The 25032-nt window shown below is 39.5% G+C and overlaps 1 protein-coding gene across 3 annotated transcripts; it reads left to right on the top strand.

Annotated features, from left to right (window-relative positions):
- Nucleotides 1–3550: 3550 nt before the first annotated feature.
- LOC146374740 (kinesin-like protein KIF1B) lies at nt 3551–7558 on the top strand. 3 transcript variants are annotated; one of them, XM_084949532.1, is made up of 4 exons: nt 3551–3635; nt 5891–6005; nt 6106–6380; nt 6561–7558. In XM_084949532.1, the coding sequence occupies exons 3-4, from the start codon at nt 6363–6365 to the stop codon at nt 6825–6827; spliced, it is 285 nt and encodes a 94-aa protein (XP_084805658.1). In that variant the 5' UTR covers nt 3551–3635; nt 5891–6005; nt 6106–6362; the 3' UTR covers nt 6828–7558. The 3 variants fall into 3 exon arrangements, with proteins under 3 accessions (XP_084805658.1, XP_084805657.1, XP_084805656.1); XM_084949531.1 differs by lacking the exon at nt 3551–3635 and having other exon boundaries at nt 4221–6005; nt 6106–6239; nt 6325–6380; XM_084949530.1 differs by lacking the exon at nt 3551–3635 and having other exon boundaries at nt 4221–6005.
- The last annotated feature ends 17474 nt before the right edge of the window (nt 7559–25032 follow it).

Below are 25032 nucleotides of genomic sequence, written 5' to 3'. Positions count from 1 at the left end.
GGTATGTCATTGTTTGTGGAAGTATTTAGAATAGTTTGATACACTGTAGTAGAGTGTGTATGGTAGTGTATGGTAGATTCGATTCAAGGAACATTATCATATGCAGATGAAAACAAAAGTTGTGCGATCTCTGAAAGTGTTTTGTTTATTTGCTTTTTGTTTGTTTATTGTTTATGAAACTGGTGACTTGGCTGTGATCTTCAGTCCCAGAAGCATCAAGATCCAGACCTAAGAAGAAAAGGCCACTAGTAAGTATGCTTTTGCTGATGCTTTTAATCACCACAGCTCATTTCATTCAGTACAAATACCTGTAGATATGTGATGATTCCAAGTTTACATTACACTAATGGCAGGAAACTGCATACATGTGTCACCTTATACACATACCACATACTATAGAATTCAGTCCCCTTTGCTTTTTGCAGTCTTATTGCAATATATAAGTACTTTTAACAGATGATGCAAGTACAGTTAAATGCATTCACTCCAGTAAAAATGCTTCTAACACAATGCTGTTGCAAGCAGCAGATTTTCTTTTTCTGTTGTCGATGTAGATTAGATAGAACGTTATTAATCCCTCGGGTGGTTCCTCCGGGAAATTCAGTTTCCAGTATCAGAACACTGACAGAAGTTGCATATTACAGAGTTAGAATATCAAGTAAAGGGGAATGAGAGTATGAGCATAAGCAGAAAAATATAGCACATATACACATTTATAAATACAGAATATATAATAGGAATAATAGTGAAATGTACTCATTAATGAGATGAAGACAGCTAAAGTCTGTTGCACAGTGAGACAACACTACAGCTTAGTTGTTCCTGCCCTCCTTTGTCCTCCTGTTTCCCCTCCCTCTCCCCTCCAGCGAGGAATTAACCAGTTTGATGGCGTGTGGGACAAAGGAGTTTTTAAGTCTGTTGGTCCTAGACCAACCTGTCGCTGAGCAGACTCCTTTGGTTGTTTATGAACATATGCAGAGGATGCCCAGCATTGTCCATAATGTCCCGCATTTTCTTTAATGTCCTCTTCTCTGCCACTGTCACCAGAGTGTCCAGCTTCATGCCAACCACAGTGCTGCTTCCCCAGCACACCACAGCATAGAATAGTCCTCCGGCAACCTCAGGAGCTTCCTGCAGATGTTGAAAGACCTCAGTCTGCTGAGGAAGTACAGTCTGCTTTGGCCTTTTTTATACAGGTGCTGTGTGTTGCATGACCAGTCCAGTTTGTTGTCCACCCACAGCCCGAGGTACTTGTACTTGTTGACCACCTCCACCTCCACCTCCTCTCTCTCTATCTGAACTGTCAGTGGACCCGGTCTGGACCTCCCGAAGTCCACAACCAGTTGCTTGGTCTTTGAAGTGTTGAGTTGCAGGTGGTTTGTGTGACTTCATGTAATGACGTTTCTCACCAGACTCCTGTACTCCTCTTCCTGGTCATCCTAGATACACCCCATGATGGCTGTGTCGTCCACAAACGTCTGAGATTCAGAGTTGTAGCAGACGTCAGAGGTGTACAGGGTGAAGAGAAGAGGGGACAGCACAGTTCCCTGTGGTGCTGTGATCACCAATGTGATGAACCAGAATGAACCCCTCAGTTTCTTGCACCGTCACAATGAGGCTTTTTCCACCAAGCCTCTGAAAAACACTGGCAAAGGAGCTCCTCCGGGCTTTTACCACGTCCAGAATGTGGGTGCACACACACATCTGCACCTACACACACTAACTGTGCTTCAACGATTTTATTCCAACTCAGTTTGTCAAACCCTTTTTTTTTTATCTGTTGGAACAGATTTCTGTCAAAGCTACAAAGTCTTTTATTGAGCACATCAAGAGCAAGCCCGTCGTGTTTGAAGTGTTCGGCCACTACCAGCAGCACTCGCTGCACCTCCATGGCCAGGACGTGAACAGGTTGGTGGGGGTCAAACAGCAGATCCAGTCATGCAGTGATAATTCATATTTAATGCAGCAGATTTTGTTAGAAATGTGTAGACGATTGTATTCTAATCACATTGGCTAATTTTATATGCATATATAAATAAAATGTATTTTTATTATGTCAACAGTCCTCCAACAGCATCCAGGAAGTACTATCCTATTCCCATCCGTTGCTTAGAAACTGTCCTGAGGAGACAACTTCAGGGTCAATGACATATCATTCACACCAAAGAAGACGTGAATAGAGCAGTTTTCAAGTGTAATAACATTCCTCTCTATCATATTGAGTATAGACGAATGCAACTGTGAGCTTTAGCGATTAGCCCGTTTCAACAGGACCGTGATCCCGATGTGTGAGACAGCAGGGTGCTGCCACTGGTAGTGTTTTCACGTCACCTATCCATCCTCCATTTAGTCACCCAAAGAATGTAGTAAATACTCCTCACTTTTATTCATCTTCTCTTAAATGCAGACAAATTCCAGCTTGATAACGTTGAGCTTCTGTGTGTGTGTGTGTGTGTGTGTGTGTGTGTGTGTGTGTGCCAGTTGCAGCCTCTAAGTTGAACACCATCACCAAATCCAACCTGGGTCAGTGTGTCAGCAAGTACGACCTGCTGGTCTGGTTTGAGATCAGCGAGCTGGAGCCCACTGGAGAGTGAGTATCCACCTGGAGTGTTATATTCACGCACAAGCTTTAAAGGAACCATAAAAATTATCTCCACGAAGAATATTATCATTTGGGATGTTGTGTCACCTCCTCCCTCCATGCACAGGTACATCCCAGCCATCGTGGATCACAGTGGAGTCCTGCTCTGCCATGGTACCTACCTGCTGCACCAGGTACAGGATTGGTGCACATGTTTGTTAGAGTGAATTGTTAAATGTTTGTCATTTTTATGTTTACCATTTGTAGATTGTTTTAAGGAATTCTTTCTGTCCTCCCCTCCCCAGATTCTCGAGAATCTGGATGGGGGGCAGTAGTGTTTTTAATCACAGGAACATCCTTGTGAAGCTCTGTTTGATGTTGGTAAACTTCCTCCCCTTTGTATGGCTTCACTGTGTTATCTAGGGTGAACCATCTAGGGTGTGGGGGAGACTACCCTCTTTATGACCAAGGATGTTCCTCCTGCTTTTATGCTATATGACCCTTTGATCAGCAGGAGAACACACACACACACACACACACACACACACACACACACACACACACACACACACACACACACACACACACACATTCTTACTTAAATACAGAAGTTCACACATATACATACAATGCCTTGTCTGGGCGTGGCTTTGTTCTGACGTGTTTTGTGTGAACTGTGTCTCAATAAAAAGGGCAGCAAGGGAGGTCGTCGTCGAGGTCATTTTCGTGGTGGACACAGGCCTCCCTTGTGCAAGTGATTGATCGATCGACTGTCTTGTTTTCTTCATGATGAATAAGTCTCTAGAATTAGCGGGGCTTGTGGAAACACAGACCCAACAATGTTGTTTTCTTATTACTCACACAGTGGTAACTGCTTCCTTTGTACACAGTTGAATCTCTTCTTTTAAAGCGTAATGTTGCTCTAGCTATGCTCACTGTGATCCTGAACTCCTGTTATGTTTGCTGCAGGGGATCCAGCAGGGGATCACAGTGACCCTCATCCACGAGAAGGGCAGCGAGCTCCATTGGAAAGATATTCGTGAGCTGGTTGTAGGTGAGCAGCCTACCTTTAGGGTTTAGTCGTACTATACCTCTGTGTAGAAAACAACAAACCCAAAGCACAGAAACAATGTTTTATAGTGTTTGTGTGCTTTTGATAGAGGAAGACAGGACAGAACATCATTAAAGGGATTTGACTTTGTGAGATCACACTGAAAATGCACCACTCGGTTCACTCTGAGATATTTTCAGTCTGGAAAGATGAATCTGTCGGGCTTTAGGCTGCTTCTCACTGTAAGCAGTTCATGCTGTAGCTGTAGCTGATGGACCAAAAAATTACATTTCATATTTTAGACATTCAGCTGCTGACTCTGAAGCCAACAGGCTCTTGAGTGTGGATGGTTGTGTTGATACTGGATGCTGTGATAAAACAGCTGTTCTGATCTGTCTTCATTCATGCCTGTCGATATTAAGCCTCCTAAGCTCCAAACCAGTAAAAGCGATCTTTGGAGGAAACACCCTTTTTAGTACTTTTCTGTATTTGTTTGTGATTGTGTGACACTGAACCATAGTGCTATGTATATCCTCTGTAACACTCAGATGTTTCCAGATCAATGTTTCCCCCCTCAGCTTTTTCTCACTATAAAGTCTTACCTCAGTAACAATGAGGCCAATGAGGCACCAGCAGAGCATATCTGGCTCTCAGTCTGTGGCTGATAGTGCCCCCTGCTGTTAATAACAGGAACAGTGCAACCTTGTATAGAGCTCATAGTGATGGTCTTACGATTGCTGCTGCAAGGCAGTCATTTGTATCCATGTGTGCTGTATATTCTGAGCATATGCAGTTATGTGAGCTCTCAGGTTTTATGTATCAGGACATAATTAAAAAAAAACAATCAGGTCCTTAGTAGGTCTTAATATGAGGTAAATGCAACCTCAGATGAACAACACATAACACATTATACCAGGTCATTATTTATTTAACAAACACTGAGCCCAAATTCAGATGTGGTGTTTAAAAAACTAAGTACATCCAAGACTATTTCCATAATTAGTTAAGAGGGTCAGTATCAGCCAAGTGCTAATCAAAACGCAATAGATCATCAGTAAGTGTAACCACTACTGTCAGTTTGCTGGTGTGGCGTATTCAGGTAAGTGGTAACATAGTGAGGATTAGAGAAGCAGTTGTTGATACCCACGAATGTGGGAAGGCTTTGAAGTCCATCATTTTACAGCAAGAAAGATTATTCGCAAGTTAAAAAATTCAAAGACTGTTTCCAATCTTACCAGGAGTGGACGTCCCAGAAAATTCACCCCACACATCTGAGGCTCTACAGGCCACAGTTAGCATGCTAAATGTTGGAGTTCATGGCAGTGCAATTAGAAAAAGACTCAACAAATATGGCCTGTTTGGAAAGGCTTCCAGGAGAAACCATTTTCCCTCTAAATACAACATGGCAGCATGGGTTAGGTTTGCAAAGTTGAAAACCTAAGCCCTAATGCACAGCTTCAACATTGGTGAAAACCAAACACGGCATATCAGACAAACAGGTCATACCAACGGTTTTGCTCGGGTGATGATTATTTGAGCTTTTTTGCTGCCAAAGAACCTGCAAAGTGTCCAGGTCACTGAGTGAGCCATGAAGTACTCTAGAGTCAAAGAGATCATCGTTGGGTCAGTGACTCCAGAGCGCAGCAGCAAAGCAACAACAGAGTGGTGCTGCAGTGGCTCAAAGTTGAGACTTCAACATGACTGAACGTTAAGAAAGCTGTGAATGAATAAATATCTGCAAACTTTAATGAACCGAAGAAACATTGTAAAGACAAATGGGCCAGAAATCCGTCCACACTGCTGTGAAACACTAATAAAAAATGATTACCTCAAGTTTTTGCTGCTAAAGTTGGTTCCATCAGCTGCTGAATCACAGGTATAATGATGATGTGGTGTAATAATCTAGATCCAGATCCTTAAACTGCTTTTTCACGTGTCTGTAAATGAATTTCTTTCTTATCATTGTCCCGATTGGTGTCGGCTGACACTTGACACTCTGTGGCTCCTGATTTGTCTGTTGTCAAGGTCTCACCTCAGTGCAATTCCTCACGTTTTTTCATGATTAAAGGATGAATGTGAACACCGCTTCAGTCACTGCGTTCACTTCTTGATATGTCAGAACTGTGCTCACGTCACTCCCTTTTTTTTAACAACATGACACACTGCTGTAAACAGAGACCCTGTAATGTTAGCACCAAGTAGGACTTCATAAAAAATAATGCTGTCAAGCTAACTTTTCCTCTTTCTGTCTTTTTCAGCACTTTCTATCGCTTTGAGGCAGTGTGGGACAGCTCCCTGCACAACTCCCTCCTGCTCAACTGCGTAACTCCCTATGGAGAGAAGATCTACATGACCTTATCTGCGTATCTGGAGGTCAGCCACTGCTCCGCCGTGTTGTACCTGTTTTTTTACGTGTTTTTAAGTCTCTTGATGTCATCGTGTCTAACACACACCCTTTATCTCCTCTTTACAGCTGGACCATTGCATCCAGCCTGCCATTATCACCAAAGACATCTGCATGGTCTTTTACTCCCGAGACGCCAAGTTGTCCCCACCCCGTTCTCTCAAGAACCTCTTTGGGACTGAATACTCCAAAACTCCTGACTGGTAAATCTGGGCTGCTGCACTGTGGCCATCTCTGTTTCACAATCAAAGATATCTGCCCTGTTACAAAGTTTCCTTCTTTCCTTAGATAGCCTCATCCTAGAGCACCAGTGGGAGCTAGAGAAGATGGAGCAGCTGCAGGAGGTGGGGCCTTAAAAGATTTATAAAGAAATGAATCTCTGTTTAATGTCGTAGAGGGAAAAAAGACTTTTCAACTCAAAGACCAAAGTGCTATTCTAAAAAGGGTTTTTTAGAGTACAGACTTTACATGACTAACCCTCCCCTCTTCTCCCCACCTCACATTCGTCCCCATCTTTCGTCCAGGTGGATGAAAAGACCCGTCACCTTGTGGCGCTGAGAGAGAAGCTGGGAGAGGCGGCTCCCGTGGGAACAGCTCCCACCACCAAGTCCCTGAGCGAGTCTCTGTCCCCCAGCGTGAGCTGGGGCACTCTGTCCACGTCCACCTCCATCTCCTTGCAGACCTCAAGCACCACCTTTGAAAGCGCCATCAGGCCGAGCGAGAGCAGCGGCTACGATTCCGCTGACATGGAGAGCTGGTGGATCGTGAGAAGGAGCTGGCCACCAAGGTGAGAAAAACGTCGAAGGCAGGATAGACGTAAAACTCTCCCTGCAGATCTAAGCTGGCGAGGCGGCGCGGCGGCCTGACGACGAACTGATCGAGCGGAGCGGTACGCGGGAAAACCACCGCTTCCATCCTTTCTGAAAAGCCTTTGAAAATACAGAAAATACCAAGTGTTAAAACTTATTCATCATTGTGATTCTTGATGGTTTTCTCTTGTAAGTAGACTTGTGGCTTAAGTCTCTTTTCATGCGACTCAAACCTTTAAGTTCCACAGAACTTTTGCCTCCCCGCTTCCCTCCAGCAACCCCGCTGCCAGCTCAGCTTTCCTCCTCTCTATTCCCTCCCCTCAGCTTTTTGTCTTTTGAAGTTCATTTACGTACAGGTTATTGTATTAGTAAAGCTATACTGTACATAGAGACAGAATATGACATGAAGGGCTACTGACCACAGAAAAGTAAAAGGTAACTGGGCCTAAAGACTAACTGGAGACAAACAAGCTTTCTGTGATTCTATTTGTGTTTTTGTGGTAATCTTGGATATCTTAGCTTGTCTCATTACTGTCATATATGTCCTATCATTAAAACACTGGCTTCTAACAACTAACAGTGTCTCGAAAATAATTGAATAAATAAACAAATAATATGGATGCATGACTCAAATGCATGACTTTTAACTATTTTTTAGGCTGAACACTGCTGCTAATGTGACTTAGGTAAATGGTTTCAGGCTCTCCCCTCCTGACTTTGAGAAAGGTTCAGGATCAGAAAATGTGTGACTCACAGGTGCTGTAGCGTATGGCCACAGCTTCACTCTGAGCTCCATCTCCATAGAGTGCAGACAGTGATATCTCATACTCCTTAAGACACAGGACAACAGTTTATTGAGATATTGTATTTTTTTACTTCATAATATGTACTCCAACAATCCAATAGTTCTTCCCCACCTGTCTCAGGTCGCCTCCACTTAGTGAGGTAAGAAACATCATCATCAGCTGCAACTTCCCAACGCACCGTGATGTCACTGTCTGAGAAATTAGTTGCCCTAAGGTCAGAAGGAGGAGGCACCTTCGCTAGAAGAAAAGAATAATGTGTATGGGAATTTTTTAAAAATGAGAAAGCTACATTTTGACATCTTTCATTATTAATAACATTTACAGTACTGTGCAAAAGTCGTGAGCCACACGCTGAAGTATTTCTTTGGACATTATCTGGTTTTTCCACTCCTTTTTAGTCCAGTTCTTGTACCTGACCATTTTCTGAGTAATGTTTTTTGTTTGTGTAAACACTTTGCACTGACCATTATTGGAGAATTAAAAAGCACCTAAGTCGAGGAATGTGTGTGCACATAACAGAAAACTTGGGAAAGAACCAATTTTAAATCTTTAAGCACTTTGTTACTAGCAGCCTGTCACAAAAACACATTTTGTATAGTGTTTTTTTTTTTAATTTTTTTATCTTGTGAATAAAATGTATACAAATGTGTGTGATTATTCACAATGTGTTAGTGTGTAATCACCCTGAGACATGCATGCCTGTCTGCTAGCGTCAGATCTAAAGCCATTTCTGATTTGGAGATGCAGGCTGCAGATTCTGTCCAGATGATCCCAGCTCTCATCACTAAACATCCAGTCTTCACTTATCAAATGTGTAAAATTCAAGGCTGGTCCTTAAAAGCTCCCAACAACGCAAAAACTGCATAGGCACACAAGTCCCAGCGTTTGCCACAGCAGCAGCAGCAGCTGTGAAAAGAAAGTGGCGAAAGGATGAATGACTCTGTGCTTATCGGCTTTCCGCTCTCCCCCAAGCAGGCGTTGTTCTTGGTAGCCATGACAACGGAGATAGTCCCAGCTTTATAAATAAAGGCCCCAACAGCCCAAAAAAGAAAAAAAACACTGGGATTCCCTGCGCAGACCAGGAATCCCCCTAGCAGACCGAAGCTACAGAGAGGATTGGGAGTGAGTGAGTGACTGAGTGAGAATCGAACTGGCGCCTGTCTGTGCTTCAACCTGCCAGGGGCCGGCAAGTGCTCTGCGCCACCTGCCGGCAGTAGAATTGGTGCAAATTTGATATATTTGACTTCTCTGTTTTTTTCTCTCTGAATTCTTTTTGAAAAGGAAAAATAATCATTTTAATGTGAGGCAAAACATGTATGGTGCTCGGTAAAGATGACACACCGACCCACTTCTTTTTTTGTTTTTTTTTTGTTTGAGAAAGTTTGTTTTCATATTAAACCAGTGTCAGTGACGTCATTCTACGCGACTACCACAGGTAAAGAAAAGGCTGAATCTGTAGATCTTTTTCTTTTATTTTTGTCTAAAACACAAGAGATAAAAAATTAAAAAACAAAACACAGGGAAACATGGGAAATAATGTTTTGTCAGGCAATGACTTGTTGGCACAAGAAGAGTGGTCCTTGGTAGCCATGACAACAAGGAGGTCTGTTTGTTGCTGGCAGGTAAAAGAAAAAAAAGCAAAGAAAAGAAAAAAGTCAGGGGAAGCCCAGGCTGAACAGGGGTCATCCCTTGGGATTTTCACTCCAAGATCGCCCTCCTGCACCTCCCCCTAGCAGGTGAACATACAGAGGCAGGTGAGCCGAGGGCTCGAACCCGGGCCTGTATGTTGCTAGCCTGCTAGCCCGCCACATGTGGCCACATGAGGGGCTAAGAGAGCAGGGAAAATTGTTCTATTTAAAGAGCACTACGTGCACATGGCGCGATCAGCCTTTTCCATTAGCTGGAGACCACACATTTTTGCACTCAAATACTCACCAAATTTTACACACTCACACCTGTTTTGTTTTTTTTGCCTGCACACCTCTTTCTCCACTTATTTCTCAACAACCACTCCTTTTTCATCTCTGTTACCTTGCCTTTATTACATCCTCTTAGCTAGCATCAATGACTGGACAAAAGAGCAACACAGTGCTTTTCTCATCATTTCTTTAGTCATGCTCAATTCATTCGCCTCTACGGATGAGCTAAACCAACTTTACAAAACAAGTTTCCCCGAAGAGCACACTTCTCATCTTAGCTGCCTAGATTTCAGGACCTAGCTAAGGACAGTGGACACAAACACATTTAACTTAACGAAAAATAGCAGCGGGGCATAGCTGGACTGGCCATCGGGCATACCAGGCATTTGCCCGGTGGTCATTTTTCGTTTTAAATGGGCCGACGTTTTGTTGTTGTTGTCTTTTTTTCCATAACCGTGTAAACAGTGAAAGGTGGCGGATTGGACAGATGCTGGCAGACGTGTAAAAATAACTCAATTGTTTGGTAGTGGCTATGGTGGAGCTTACACGGATTCAGTAAAATTAGCAAGTGGTGGAGGCCAGCAGGTGGATGGGGGAAAGGACTGGAGGTGGAGAGACCCAAGGCAGCCGCCAGTCCGACTGTCAGGTGAAATGAGCTTCAGGTAAGAAGTTATGACCTGCAGTCTATCTGGGTCAAACCAAGTTTAGGTGTAGTTTATTTTCGTTGTGCTAACTTGTGCTAACGTTGTGCTACAGTCAGTTACAATAACTGGTACTGTGTACTAGCTAGCATGATGGAGTTTCTGTACAGTTGGGTGGGTGCTATGATGTTACTGGTGAACTTTATTTTATTCATAAGGTTAGTTAGTAGAGTTGCCAACCGTGCCATAAAAAACGGAATCCTCTGGTATTCAGAGTTAATATTATGCGGTTTGTATTGAGCTGAAAATAAACGCGATTTGTCCCGTACTTCAGCTACAATAAAAAAAGACACAAAGCTGGAGTTATTCTGTGTCTTTACGCTGTCAGCTGCCTCTTCTTCTCTCACTCTCCCCCCTCCCTCTCCTGCTGCTACTTCAATTATGAAACTGATCAATGATCAGCTGATCGGCGTTTCTGCCACAAGTCCCGTCTCTCTTGCTTGTTTATCTTTGCGCCAGAAAGAGGAAACTAGCGGAGGTCGCGTTAAACAGCAGAAGCGCCTTTAAACTTGATAAGCTGTTGTTAGAATTTATTTAATATTACTTTCTAGTATCAGCTGATGTTTGTTGGAGCCACAGCTGTAAAAGCTGCTGGTCACGATATCGGTTTGGTTATCTGGTGAGAGGGAAACATGAAGATGAAACCAGGAGATGTCCTTACTGAATCATCAGAGCTGAACAGGTGATGGAGAAACAGGTTTGTGGTAAATAAATAGTTGATGAAAATATCACTAAATCTGTCATTTATTATTTTTAATATTCAGTAATGGTCATGTCTCACCTCTAGTCTTCTCTGTCTTAATTTCAGGTTTCCACCATATGTTGTAGATAGTTCAGGAAGTTAACTCAACCAAGCAGTCTTTGGGTTTCGGCTAAGTACTGTTTAGAATAGCAGAATAGGGAGGATGGTGTAGGTTTAAGTTTATTAGATTGATACATATGTACCAACAAGACAGTGTACATCACTGTCACGACGACGTTTGTTTTCATTCAAAGGCTTTATGGTTTTTCCTATAATACCTGGTGGGCCGGTCTCTAGTCAAAATGCCCGGGCTGATTTTTTGTCCCAGTCCAGCTCTGCTGTGGGGTAGTCCAGTTTACTGAAGAACGCCTCAGGCTGTCCAATAAATATAAATATCATGCTTTATTGCAGCTTGAAAAACTCCATGCCCTTGGCTACAAACCAGCACTGCTTCTTGGGAAGAAGAGCAAAAAAGGAGAACTCGGATATGAAATATTAACCCCTGGCTGCAGACTAACAGCCTATGTTCAGGAATCCCTTCAGAGGATGGGCTGATGTTATGAGTACCTTTGTAAAGGTAAGATTCAGATCCTGCAGTTTTAAAGTTATGATTTATGTTTAGTGTCTAAAAATATTTTCTTATGTTTACCTGTTAGAAGACCATTTTACTGTAAAAACAGAAATTCAATCATCAATCCTTCTCCCATTTTCACATAAGCAGCACATCATTTATAAGTGTTGGTTTCTTCCTCAGCAGTAGTTAACAACATATGGTGGCTTATTTTTCCTTTCCAAATCTTGAGTGACAGCCACTTTTGCTGCTATCACGCTTAAAGATAGAAAGAAAGCAAAGTTATCAAAAGACTGATCTGCAGATTGCAGCTACTTAGACAACTGACAATCTGTTTGTGCCTGTTTTCTTCCTTCATTGATATATGTGTAACTGATACATGTGATGTGTAACTGATACATGTGATGTGTGAATGAGAATCTATGTTAATTAAAGTAGTATTAAAGTACTTACACACTGTAAATGGCATAAAATCAAGTGATGGTGTAGCTTAATAAAATAGTGATGGGTATAGATAACGTTGCATCGGAACCTTTGTGGATATTTAAATGTTAGTTATCTGGGCAGAAATGATCACATTTTACTTTAGTTTGTTTAAAGAGCACATTGTACACGGGCCTTGAAGAAAAGGTATGTAGTCTTAAGCACGATGTTTTGGTGGAGTCAGGGGTCTGTAGCATTTTGCACTTCCAGTAGACTGACGTTTGGTCATCATCATCATCATCATCACTGAGTCACAACATCTTCTCCTTCACCCTCACACTTTAACTCCACTCTGTTCCCTTTCATACGTCATATATACTTAGTCTGCTACAAACCAGGAGGCGTAAAGCAGGATAAAGTTCAAAGTTTGACCCATTGTGTAAACTAACTCGAATGATCAACAACCAGGAGGAGGCAACGATTATGGAGCCACGGGAGGTGAGGACCACGCAGGTGGAGGAAGTGAGGAATGTGATGGAGAAGATTGAGCTCAACAAGGGACAGGATGACCCACTGAGCACTTCAGAGGGGCAAGTGGAGCACGCAGGCAACAAGACCAGCAAAGGTGATTTGTATGTTTGTATGCTTTATATTTGGAGTCCAGGCTGAATTTTAGAGGAGTACCTGATGGCTGAAACAACAGTAATTTATGTTGCCTGACCAAGGATCAAGGAACATGTATTTTACACCAGTTGATACATGTACAGTCAAATCTATTGAATGTTGATATTATTACATTTAATGTAACCATTTAAAATGATTTTGTTTTTGTTTTTCTCCTAAAATCACATACGTCAACACAGGATCCACCAGGGGGAGAGTTTTTGGTGAAAGCCACAAAAAGACAAAGATGGGTATGTCATTGTTTGTGGAAGTATTTAGAATAGTTTGATACACTGTAGTAGAGTGTGTATGGTAGTGTATGGTAGATTCGATTCAAGGAACATTATCATATGCAGATGAAAACAAAAGTTGTGCGATCTCTGAAAGTGTTTTGTTTATTTGCTTTTTGTTTGTTTATTGTTTATGAAACTGGTGACTTGGCTGTGATCTTCAGTCCCAGAAGCATCAAGATCCAGACCTAAGAAGAAAAGGCCACTAGTAAGTATGCTTTTGCTGATGCTTTTAATCACCACAGCTCATTTCATTCAGTACAAATACCTGTAGATATGTGATGATTCCAAGTTTACATTACACTAATGGCAGGAAACTGCATACATGTGTCACCTTATACACATACCACATACTATAGAATTCAGTCCCCTTTGCTTTTTGCAGTCTTATTGCAATATATAAGTACTTTTAACAGATGATGCAAGTACAGTTAAATGCATTCACTCCAGTAAAAATGCTTCTAACACAATGCTGTTGCAAGCAGCAGATTTTCTTTTTCTGTTGTCGATGTAGATTAGATAGAACGTTATTAATCCCTCGGGTGGTTCCTCCGGGAAATTCAGTTTCCAGTATCAGAACACTGACAGAAGTTGCATATTACAGAGTTAGAATATCAAGTAAAGGGGAATGAGAGTATGTTTTCGTTTCGATGACAATGTTTGGGTCTAATTTTGTTCCGCTTGGTTGTCATTCCCAAACTCCCCTAACTAAGTAGCATGTTGTAGTTGTCTACTTGTGTGTGCACAACTCTTTAGAAACTTTCCGTTTGCCAATCATCTGTACAAAAGAAAATGTCTCTATCGGTTTTATTTGTCTCCTGAAATGAGTTTCTTCTATTTTGGGTTTTTTTGCTGTTGGTTTTTTATTAAATTAACATGCTCGCGTGACACCTGCAGCAGTCCTCAGGAGAAGACCAGGTTTGCTCAGTTTAGAACAAAAAACAAAAATGAACCAAATCAGCCAGCTTACATTTGAAACCATGACGAAAAAATCTACAGATATCTCCAAGTGACGTGTTAGTTTACGCTCTGCTACCTAAACTATAGCTGCTAATAGATTTATAGGGTATTCTTCTTCTCGCAGTGAATTTGCATCAGGCTGAACCGTCTCTGAAACAAAAACTCAAAGTGGGAATGAACTTTGACAGGAGAGCCTCGCCCGATTTCCTCTGTCATCCACGTCATACTTAGATCCTCCTCAATCTGTGTACATACGCCGCCTCTAAACCCCCGATAGTGCCAGTGTCAGTTAGTGAGTCAGTAAAATACTGACTCACTAACAGGGTTACAAGGAGATGAGGAGGAGGACTAGGAGGATGAAAACGAACTAAGGAGAGAACTTGATTTGTACATGCAGTCTGTTCTGGGATGAGTGTGGTAGTTAACCCTCATTTAACACATCCCTCTCTGCTCCTCTAGCTCGCTCTATCTCACTGAGAATCAGAAAGCCTTGACATTTACTGCTATTAACTTTACACTCTTGTTGTAAAGACGCAAAGAAAACAGTGAAAAGGTTAGAAGGACGTAAGGAAAAAGAATGAATGAATGGTTTAATAGAAGGAAAGAAGTTAAAGGGACTACATATTCAAAGGTCTTATTTCTGATACTACCCCATGAAAATATTTGCTCTGTGTGCCGTGCTGCAGCTGCTACATTCGGCTTCGGATTCACTTTTTGGCGCCTACGCCTCTCGAGATGTGTTAATGCAGAAAGGTATTGAAAAACTCTGGTCAACCAACCAGCAGTCTGCCTGCTGTGTCGTATGAAATGCGTGGAAGGAGAGGTACCAACTGTCTGTTACATATAGATGAAAAACAAAGCTCTGACGTGACCTCGGGTCAGCCAGCCTGACGGTCAGAGAAACAGAAACGTGCTGGATTGTGGATCTCTGAGCTGCACATCAAAGATGCACCTATGCACAGATCAAGTCTCAAAAGTGCAATGTACCTCATATACATGTTGATGCGAAGCGCTGCCAGAGCAAACTTTTCCACTTCATTTGCAGAGGTGTTTTTATTTTGGATTGTGTATTTATTGTTTGCAATGTTTAAATATTAGTTTGCAGCTCTTTGCACATATTAATAAAAGGTTCAACTAACTGATCATTTAAAGTCTGTGCGGTTTAGTTGTTCCACTCATATTAAACCAAATGATGGTGTGGCGGCCTGTTCTAGTGTGAACTAAGAGAGGGTTTGAATGTAAGAGAGGGGGGGAAGGAAAAGGAGACCTAACATGTAACCCCTGCACCTCGACTGAGGAGGTGAGTTACATTAGTGCTTCCTCTTTATTAGAAAGCGGGTTGAGTGAATCAGAAGTCTGTTATTTTTTTTGGAGATCTACTCATTAGTCATGCGAGGCATCCATCTGAACTCTATCAAAATAAAGGTGTATTTGAACTCATTTTAATTTTTTCTAATATCAGAGATATAGGACTATACAAAGTAGCTGGTGACATCTAAAACGACAGCAGACTTATTGTGTCTTTCTTCACCTCATCACTTTTTTCTGTGTGTGTTTTTCTGTTGATGCCTTTCAAACAAAACTAGCCATGATATTTTCCCCCTTCCCCCTCTGACAATTAATATCAGTTAACCCCGCCCCCTTTCAGATTTGTTCACCAAAAGAAAAGAAAAAAAAAACGTCATTAACGCTGTTTATTATTTGTCAGACCGGTTTCATTTTCATACTTTGTAAATATCTATGTTGTATGTAGCTTGAACTAAAATGTAAATATGTTTACTGTATTTGTAATAATTATAATCCATTCGCTGTACAGCATAGATGTGTCATGCAGATATCCTAATTCTGTGTATGGTAATCTTGCACCATTGAACTGTTAGTGAATGAGGCAACAATAAAAGTGTGAAACGTGCATTAGCAGATCAAGTGCTGCCTGCTTATTTCCTGCTTTATGTGAGCTTCTGCTGTAGTTTATTATGTGCTTTTAGCCCCAAGAAACCACCCTTTTACTGTAGCGCACAATAAGATCTTCTGATGTTTGGTGTCATCTTCCTGTGATCTCCTGTGAACAGGTGGATTAATTCATTTCAAGTTTATGTATGTATATGTATGTATGTGTATTAAGGACCGACACAGACAAAGAATGAATCAGACAATGAAGCAACGTCCTTTTTAAATGTTTATTTATAAACAGGATAAAACCATTCAAGTATTGAGTCATGAATAAAACATCAACCTCTGATCTGCTAATTGGGAAACAGAGGATGTCAGTGTATTTTTCAGTGCTAGTCCAAATTGAGTGAGATGACTTTACATTTGAATAGATTGGATTACAAGTTATATTTGGTTTTAATTGAATGAGTTCAGTTTGATTTAAATCAAGCCAATTCACAACATATAAACTTGAAATATATGGTAAGATAAAGGTTGTGCAATAATACAGAGAAAGCCCCAACAATCAAATGACCCCCTATGAGCAAGAACTTGGCAACAGTGGGAAGGAAAAACTCCATTTTCGGCAGAACCAGAATCAGGGAGGGGCCATCTGCCTCCACCGGTTGGGGTAAGAAAATGAAACTAAACTATAGGAAGACAAAGAGGAAAGATGTTCATGATATATATGAAACTTTCCGCTAGCCCTGACTAAAATATTGTTTTTGACAGGAAAGTATCGTTTCATTCATGTTTATTCCACGAGGTGGACAGCAGGAATAAAACAAACCAGATACTAAGAAATAAAGTATACAATGAAATTTTCTCGATATGTTAAAATTCCCACTGAGACTGGATAAGATTATTCTAAAACTGGTCAAAATACAATTCTCTTCATGCACAGAAATCCCACCCAGTCCCACAACCCAGGACGAATATTCCTTGTGTGTTCTTGAGCTGGACAGAAATTCCTCTTGCTGAGCGGGGTCCACGCCAGCCTTGTGTCAGGCAGACGAGGAGCCTCCTGTCCCAGTCTCGTCCGTCCACTGGGTCCATCACATCCCAGCCCAGTTCGAATTCTGCATTGGAGTCCGTCGCTCGATACCACCGCGGCTCCCCTCACGTCATCACCTGTAAGTAAAAACAAATAGGAGCCAGAACCATCATCCCGGAAGCTGCCCTGGCTTATAGCCATGGCGACCCTCTCCCAACACGGCTGCACCCAGTGAAAAACAGTGAGACACTACTCACAAATGCAGGCAGTGGTATACATCTGCCCTGATGTCACTCACACACATTGTCTCCTACTGTCGCCGTTCCTGCTGTCGGGACTGGGTCACCACATCACGCTGACCGGTCTCCAGACGAGGCGTCGCACCCCCCATGATCACGCAGCGGCTCCCTCTTTTCCACCTGGCCTTCATGCGTTCCTCTTCCAATCTAGGGCCTCTCTCCTTCCAGTGCTCAGCTTGCTTCCTTTTAATACGACCTTTAAACAGCTGAAAGGACACCTCTGGACACACCCATGCCTCAACATGTGATCACTATCAGCTAATTTGTCCCATTGCCAGCCAATCCACAGTGGATTAAAACAATGTAAAATAACACACTGAAACAATGTGATACAAACAGAATAAAATCATGCAAATAAAAACTACACTCACAAATAAACACTAAAATCAGAAAAAAACCCAATATAAACGATGAATAAAAATTTCTACTGTGTGAAACAGTTTCAGTCTTTGAATATTTTTCATTTCTTACAATCAGAATTCTCCAATAGATTTTTAGAAGAAAATTATTTTCTTTCATGCATCACCAACTGAACCTTTTATGTTAACGTCTCAAGCTCAAGCCTAACCTCATTGAATTTTGCTTAGCAAAGTACTTTTCAACTCTAATAATTAGTAAGATTATATTTCTTATCATCTGTTGGTCGTCTGACCTGATAAACTTCAATGAACATTATAACACAGGACTGATTGTCTCTATAAATGGGCTCCTGCACGCTTGCAGACATTTTTCCATCACAATTATGGATGATGAAGGATTTGATTAAAGCTGTGAAACATTACTGATAACCTTCATGTGATGTTACATTAAAGCCAATTTTCTATTAAAAGCAGGGACTTTTCTAACTGACCTCTGACCTTTGAGCAGTAGTGTGTACTGTATGCTTGTATGTAACTGTATCTGACCTGGATTTTATCACCAGTTTCAAATAAGAATCTACTTTAAAGTCTGTCTTTCAATACAAAATAAGTTCAACTTTATCAAGGCTGATGGTAAACTGTCCCTAACAAGTCCACTTTATTGCGTGCTCATTGACTTTCTCCTATCAGAGCTGTTTAACAAGTCCACTTTATACATGCTTATTAATCTATCACGCTTATCAGTGGCTCATGGTTGCTTAAAGCCTATGTCTGAACTTGAGCACAGAGGCAGAGCATCATTCATCTTGGCAGCAGCTCCAGGATGACAAACTCCACTTTCTCTGCATCAAGACAGCTCATAGCTTTTTAACAGTCTCTCCTGATAGTCTCATATCATCTGCTCTAATCAATAACCATACACTATCATTACAATGTAGACTACAGCTCAAAAGTCTGAGGTGAATTAGAAATGTCTTGTTTTCAGAATAGACTCAAATTTGGTTTCAGATTGAATCACAGCAATTTATCAAAATAATCATATAAATGCTTAATATTAACACTGATCACAAATCATCAATGATTTTTAATAGAATATCTACAGAGGTGTTCAGAGACCCATTTTCAGCAATAATCCCTCCTGTGTTCAGTCCCATATGGAAAAGATATATATAAATCTTATAAAGTTTGTATCTGTCTTGTGTGAAACTTGTATGAAAAGCAGATAAGAGTGAAAACAGATATAAGATCCCTTGAAAAATTATATAATGAAACTTGTATGTTTTGGATACTTACTAAAACAATATGTGAAAGTAATGAGAAAGTGGCCACTTTCATGAGTAAATCATGTAAGCCTTATATGATTTACTCATGAAAGTGGCCACTTTCATGAGTAATCACATATAAGTTTTTACTATTTCTTTTCCATATGGGGTGGTACATTGTCTTATCTAATGCAAGCTTAACACGTTAAAGCCTAACTTATCACTCAAAACAGCTTTTTAAAGATTTTTGCACAAACTGAAACTATTGTGGTGATTAAAGAAACAATAAATGTGTCTGGATCATCCCAGTGTTTTTTTTTAATCTCATGAAACCAAGTTTACATTTTCCTCTAAAGGGGCTGCAACACCCGGCTGCATAAAACCTTCACTTTTTTTAACAGTTTCAGTCTTTGAATATTTTTCATTTCTTACAATCAGAATTCTCCAATAGACTTTTAGAAGAAAATTATTTTCTTTCATGCATCACCAACTGAACCTTTTATGTTAACGTCTCAAGCTCAAGCCTAACCTCATTGAATTTTGCTTAGCAAAGTACTTTTCAACTCTAATAATTAGTAAGATTATATTTCTTATCATCTGTTGGTCGTCTGACCTGATAAACTTCAATGAACATTATAACACAGGACTGATTGTCTCTATAAATGGGCTCCTGCACGCTTGCAGACATTTTTCCATCACAATTATGGATGATGAAGGATTTGATTAAAGCTGTGAAACATTACTGATAACCTTCATGTGATGTTACATTAAAGCCAATTTTCTATTAAAAGCAGGGACTTTTCTAACTGACCTCTGACCTTTGAGCAGTAGTGTGTACTGTATGCTTGTATGTAACTGTATCTGACCTGGATTTTATCACCAGTTTCAAATAAGAATCTACTTTAAAGTCTGTCTTTCAATACAAAATAAGTTCAACTTTATCAAGGCTGATGGTAAACTGTCCCTAACAAGTCCACTTTATTGCGTGCTCATTGACTTTCTCCTATCAGAGCTGTTTAACAAGTCCACTTTATACATGCTTATTAATCTATCACGCTTATCAGTGGCTCATGGTTGCTTAAAGCCTATGTCTGAACTTGAGCACAGAGGCAGAGCATCATTCATCTTGGCAGCAGCTCCAGGATGACAAACTCCACTTTCTCTGCATCAAGACAGCTCATAGCTTTTTAACAGTCTCTCCTGATAGTCTCATATCATCTGCTCTAATCAATAACCATACCCTATCATTACAATGTAGACTACAGCTCAAAAGTCTGAGGTGAATTAGAAATGTCTTGTTTTCAGAATAGACTCAAATTTGGTTTCAGATTGAATCACAGCAATTTATCAAAATAATCATATAAATGCTTAATATTAACACTGATCACAAATCATCAATGATTTTTAATAGAATATCTACAGAGGTGTTCAGAGACCCATTTTCAGCAATAATCCCTCCTGTGTTCAGCCCCATATGGAAAAGATATATATAAATCTTATAAAGTTTGTATCTGTCTTGTGTGAAACTTGTATGAAAAGCAGATAAGAGTGAAAACAGATATAAGATCCCTTGAAAAATTATATAATGAAACTTGTATGTTTTGGATACTTACTAAAACAATATATGAAAGTAATGAGAAAGTGGCCACTTTCATGAGTAAATCATGTATGCCTTATATGATTTACTCATGAAAGTGGCCACTTTCATGAGTAATCACATATAAGTTTTTACTATTTCTTTTCCATATGGGGTGGTACATTGTCTTATCTAATACAAGCTTAACATATTAAAGCCTAACTTATCACTCAAAACAGCTTTTTAAAGATTTTTGCACAAACTGAAACTATTGTGGTGATTAAAGAAACAATAAATGTGTCTGGATCATCCCAGTGTTTGTTTTTAACCTCATGAAACCAAGTTTACATTTTCCTCTAAAGGGGCTGCAACACCCGGCTGCACAAAACCTTCACTTTTTTCAACAGTTTCAGTCTTTGAATATTTTTCATTTCTTACAATCAGAATTCTCCAATAGATTTTTAGAAGAAAATTATTTTCTTTCATGCATCACCAACTGAACCTTTTATGTTAACGTCTCAAGCTCAAGCCTAACCTCATTGAATTTTGCTTAGCAAAGTACTTTTCAACTCTAATAATTAGTAAGATTATATTTCTTATCATCTGTTGGTCGTCTGACCTGATAAACTTCAATGAACATTATAACACAGGACTGATTGTCTCTATAAATGGGCTCCTGCACGCTTGCAGACATTTTTCCATCACAATTATGGATGATGAAGGATTTGATTAAAGCTGTGAAACATTACTGATAACCTTCATGTGATGTTACATTAAAGCCAATTTTCTATTAAAAGCAGGGACTTTTCTAACTGACCTCTGACCTTTGAGCAGTAGTGTGTACTGTATGCTTGTATGTAACTGTGTCTGACCTGGATTTTATCACCAGTTTCAAATAAGAATCTACTTTAAAGTCTGTCTTTCAATACAAAATAAGTTCAACTTTATCAAGGCTGATGGTAAACTGTCCCTAACAAGTCCACTTTATTGCGTGCTCATTGACTTTCTCCTATCAGAGCTGTTTAACAAGTCCACTTTATACATGCTTATTAATCTATCACGCTTATCAGTGGCTCATGGTTGCTTAAAGCCTATGTCTGAACTTGAGCACAGAGGCAGAGCATCATTCATCTTGGCAGCAGCTCCAGGATGACAAACTCCACTTTCTCTGCATCAAGACAGCTCATAGCTTTTTAACAGTCTCTCCTGATAGTCTCATATCATCTGCTCTAATCAATAACCATACACTATCATTACAATGTAGACTACAGCTCAAAAGTCTGAGGTGAATTAGAAATGTCTTGTTTTCAGAATAGACTCAAATTTGGTTTCAGATTGAATCACAGCAATTTATCAAAATAATCATATAAATGCTTAATATTAACACTGATCACAAATCATCAATGATTTTTAATAGAATATCTACAGAGGTGTTCAGAGACCCATTTTCAGCAATAATCCCTCCTGTGTTCAGTCCCATATGGAAAAGATATATATAAATCTTATAAAGTTTGTATCTGTCTTGTGTGAAACTTGTATGAAAAGCAGATAAGAGTGAAAACAAATATAAGATCCCTTGAAAAATTATATAATGAAACTTGTATGTTTTGGATACTTACTAAAACAATGTATGAAAGTAATGAGAAAGTGGCCACTTTCATGAGTAAATCATGTAAGCCTTATATGATTTACTCATGAAAATGGCCACTTTCATGAGTAATCACATATAAGTTTTTACTATTTCTTTTCCATATGGGGTGGTACATTGTCTTATCTAATGCAAGCTTAACACATTAAAGCCTAACTTATCACTCAAAACAGCTTTTTAAAGATTTTTGCACAAACTGAAACTATTGTGGTGATTAAAGAAACAATAAATGTGTCTGGATCATCCCAGTGTTTGTTTTTAACCTCATGAAACCAAGTTTACATTTTCCTCTAAAGGGGCTGCAACACCCGGCTGCACAAAACCTTCACTTTTTTCAACAGTTTCAGTCTTTGAATATTTTTCATTTCTTACAATCAGAATTCTCCAATAGATTTTTAGAAGAAAATTATTTTCTTTCATGCATCACCAACTGAACCTTTTATGTTAACGTCTCAAGCTCAAGCCTAACCTCATTGAATTTTGCTTAGCAAAGTACTTTTCAACTCTAATAATTAGTAAGATTATATTTCTTATCATCTGTTGGCCGTCTGACCTGATAAACTTCAATGAACATTATAACACAGGACTGATTGTCTCAATAAATGGGCTCCTGCACGCTTGCAGACATTTTTCCATCACAATTATGGATGATGAAGGATTTGATTAAAGCTGTGAAACATTACTGATAACCTTCATGTGATGTTACATTAAAGCCAATTTTCTATTAAAAGCAGGGACTTTTCTAACTGACCTCTGACCTTTGAGCAGTAATGTGTAATGTATGCTTGTATGTAACTGTATCTGACCTGGATTTTATCACCAGTTTCAAATAAGAATCTACTTTAAAGTCTGTCTTTCAATACAAAATAAGTTCAACTTTATCAAGGCTGATGGTAAACTGTCCCTAACAAGTCCACTTTATTGCGTGCTCATTGACTTTCTCCTATCAGAGCTGTTTAACAAGTCCACTTTATACATGCTTGTTAATCTATCACGCTTATCAGTGGCTCATGGTTGCTTAAAGCCTATGTCTGAACTTGAGCACAGAGGCAGAGCATCATTCATCTTGGCAGCAGCTCCAGGATGACAAACTCCACTTTCTCTGCATCAAGACAGCTCATAGCTTTTTAACAGTCTCTCCTGATAGTCTCATATCATCTGCTCTAATCAATAACCATACACTATCATTACAATGTAGACTACAGCTCAAAAGTGTTAGGTGAATTAGAAATGTCTTGTTTTCAGAATAGACTCAAATTTGGTTTCAGATTGAATCACAGCAATTTATCAAAATAATCATATAAATGCTTAATATTAACACTGATCACAAATCATCAATGATTTTTAATAGAATATCTACAGAGGTGTTCAGAGACCCATTTTCAGCAATAATCCCTCCTGTGTTCAGTCCCATATGGAAAAGATATATATAAATCTTATAAAGTTTGTATCTGTCTTGTGTGAAACTTGTATGAAAAGCAGATAAGAGTGAAAACAGATATAAGATCCCTTGAAAATTTATATAATGAAACTTGTATGTTTTGGATACTTACTAAAACAATGTATGAAAGTAATGAGAAAGTGGCCACTTTCATGAGTAAATCATGTAAGCCTTATATGATTTACTCATGAAAGTGGCCACTTTCATGAGTAATCACATATAAGTTTTTACTATTTCTTTTCCATATGGGGTGGTACATTGTCTTATCTAATGCAAGCTTAACACATTAAAGCCTAACTTATCACTCAAAACAGCTTTTTAAAGATTTTTGCACAAACTGAAACTATTGTGGTGATTAAAGAAACAATAAATGTGTCTGGATCATCCCAGTGTTTGTTTTTAACCTCATGAAGCCAAGTTTACATTTTCCTCTAAAGGGGCTGCAACACCCGGCTGCACAAAACCTTCACTTTTTTCAACAGTTTCAGTCTTTGAATATTTTTCATTTCTTACAATCAGAATTCTCCAATAGATTTGTAGAAGAAAATTATTTTCTTTCATGCATCACCAACTGAACGTTTTATGTTAACGTCTCAAGCTCAAGCCTAACCTCATTGAATTTTGCTTAGCAAAGTACTTTTCAACTCTAATAATTAGTAAGATTATATTTCTTATCATCTGTTGGTCGTCTGACCTGATAAACTTCAATGAACATTATAACACAGGACTGATTGTCTCTATAAATGGGCTCCTGCACGCTTGCAGACATTTTTCCATCACAATTATGGATGATGAAGGATTTGATTAAAGCTGTGAAACATTACTGATAACCTTCATGTGATGTTACATTAAAGCCAATTTTCTATTAAAAGCAGGGACTTTTCTAACTGACCTCTGACCTTTGAGCAGTAATGTGTAATGTATGCTTGTATGTAACTGTATCTGACCTGGATTTTATCACCAGTTTCAAATAAGAATCTACTTTAAAGTCTGTCTTTCAATACAAAATAAGTTCAACTTTATCAAGGCTGATGGTAAACTGTCCCTAACAAGTCCACTTTATTGCGTGCTCATTGACTTTCTCCTATCAGAGCTGTTTAACAAGTCCACTTTATACATGCTTATTAATCTATCACGCTTATCAGTGGCTCATGGTTGCTTAAAGCCTATGTCTGAACTTGAGCACAGAGGCAGAGCATCATTCATCTTGGCAGCAGCTCCAGGATGACAAACTCCACTTTCTCTGCATCAAGACAGCTCATAGCTTTTTAACAGTCTCTCCTGATAGTCTCATATCATCTGCTCTAATCAATAACCATACACTATCATTACAATGTAGACTACAGCTCAAAAGTCTGAGGTGAATTAGAAATGTCTTGTTTTCAGAATAGACTCAAATTTGGTTTCAGATTGAATCACAGCAATTTATCAAAATAATCATATAAATGCTTAATATTAACACTGATCACAAATCATCAATGATTTTAAATAGAATATCTACAGAGGTGTTCAGAGACCCATTTTCAGCAATAATCCCTCCTGTGTTCAGCCCCATATGGAAAAGATATATATAAATCTTATAAAGTTTGTATCTGTCTTGT

Source organism: Perissodus microlepis, chromosome 13 (assembly GCF_051167445.1).
Source record: "Perissodus microlepis isolate ML-2025 ecotype Zambia chromosome 13, ASM5116744v1, whole genome shotgun sequence".
Classification (NCBI taxonomy): domain Eukaryota; kingdom Metazoa; phylum Chordata; class Actinopteri; order Cichliformes; family Cichlidae; genus Perissodus; species Perissodus microlepis.
The sequence above is the reverse complement of the archived record's forward strand: the minus strand, read 5'-3'. Positions and strand labels throughout refer to the sequence as shown.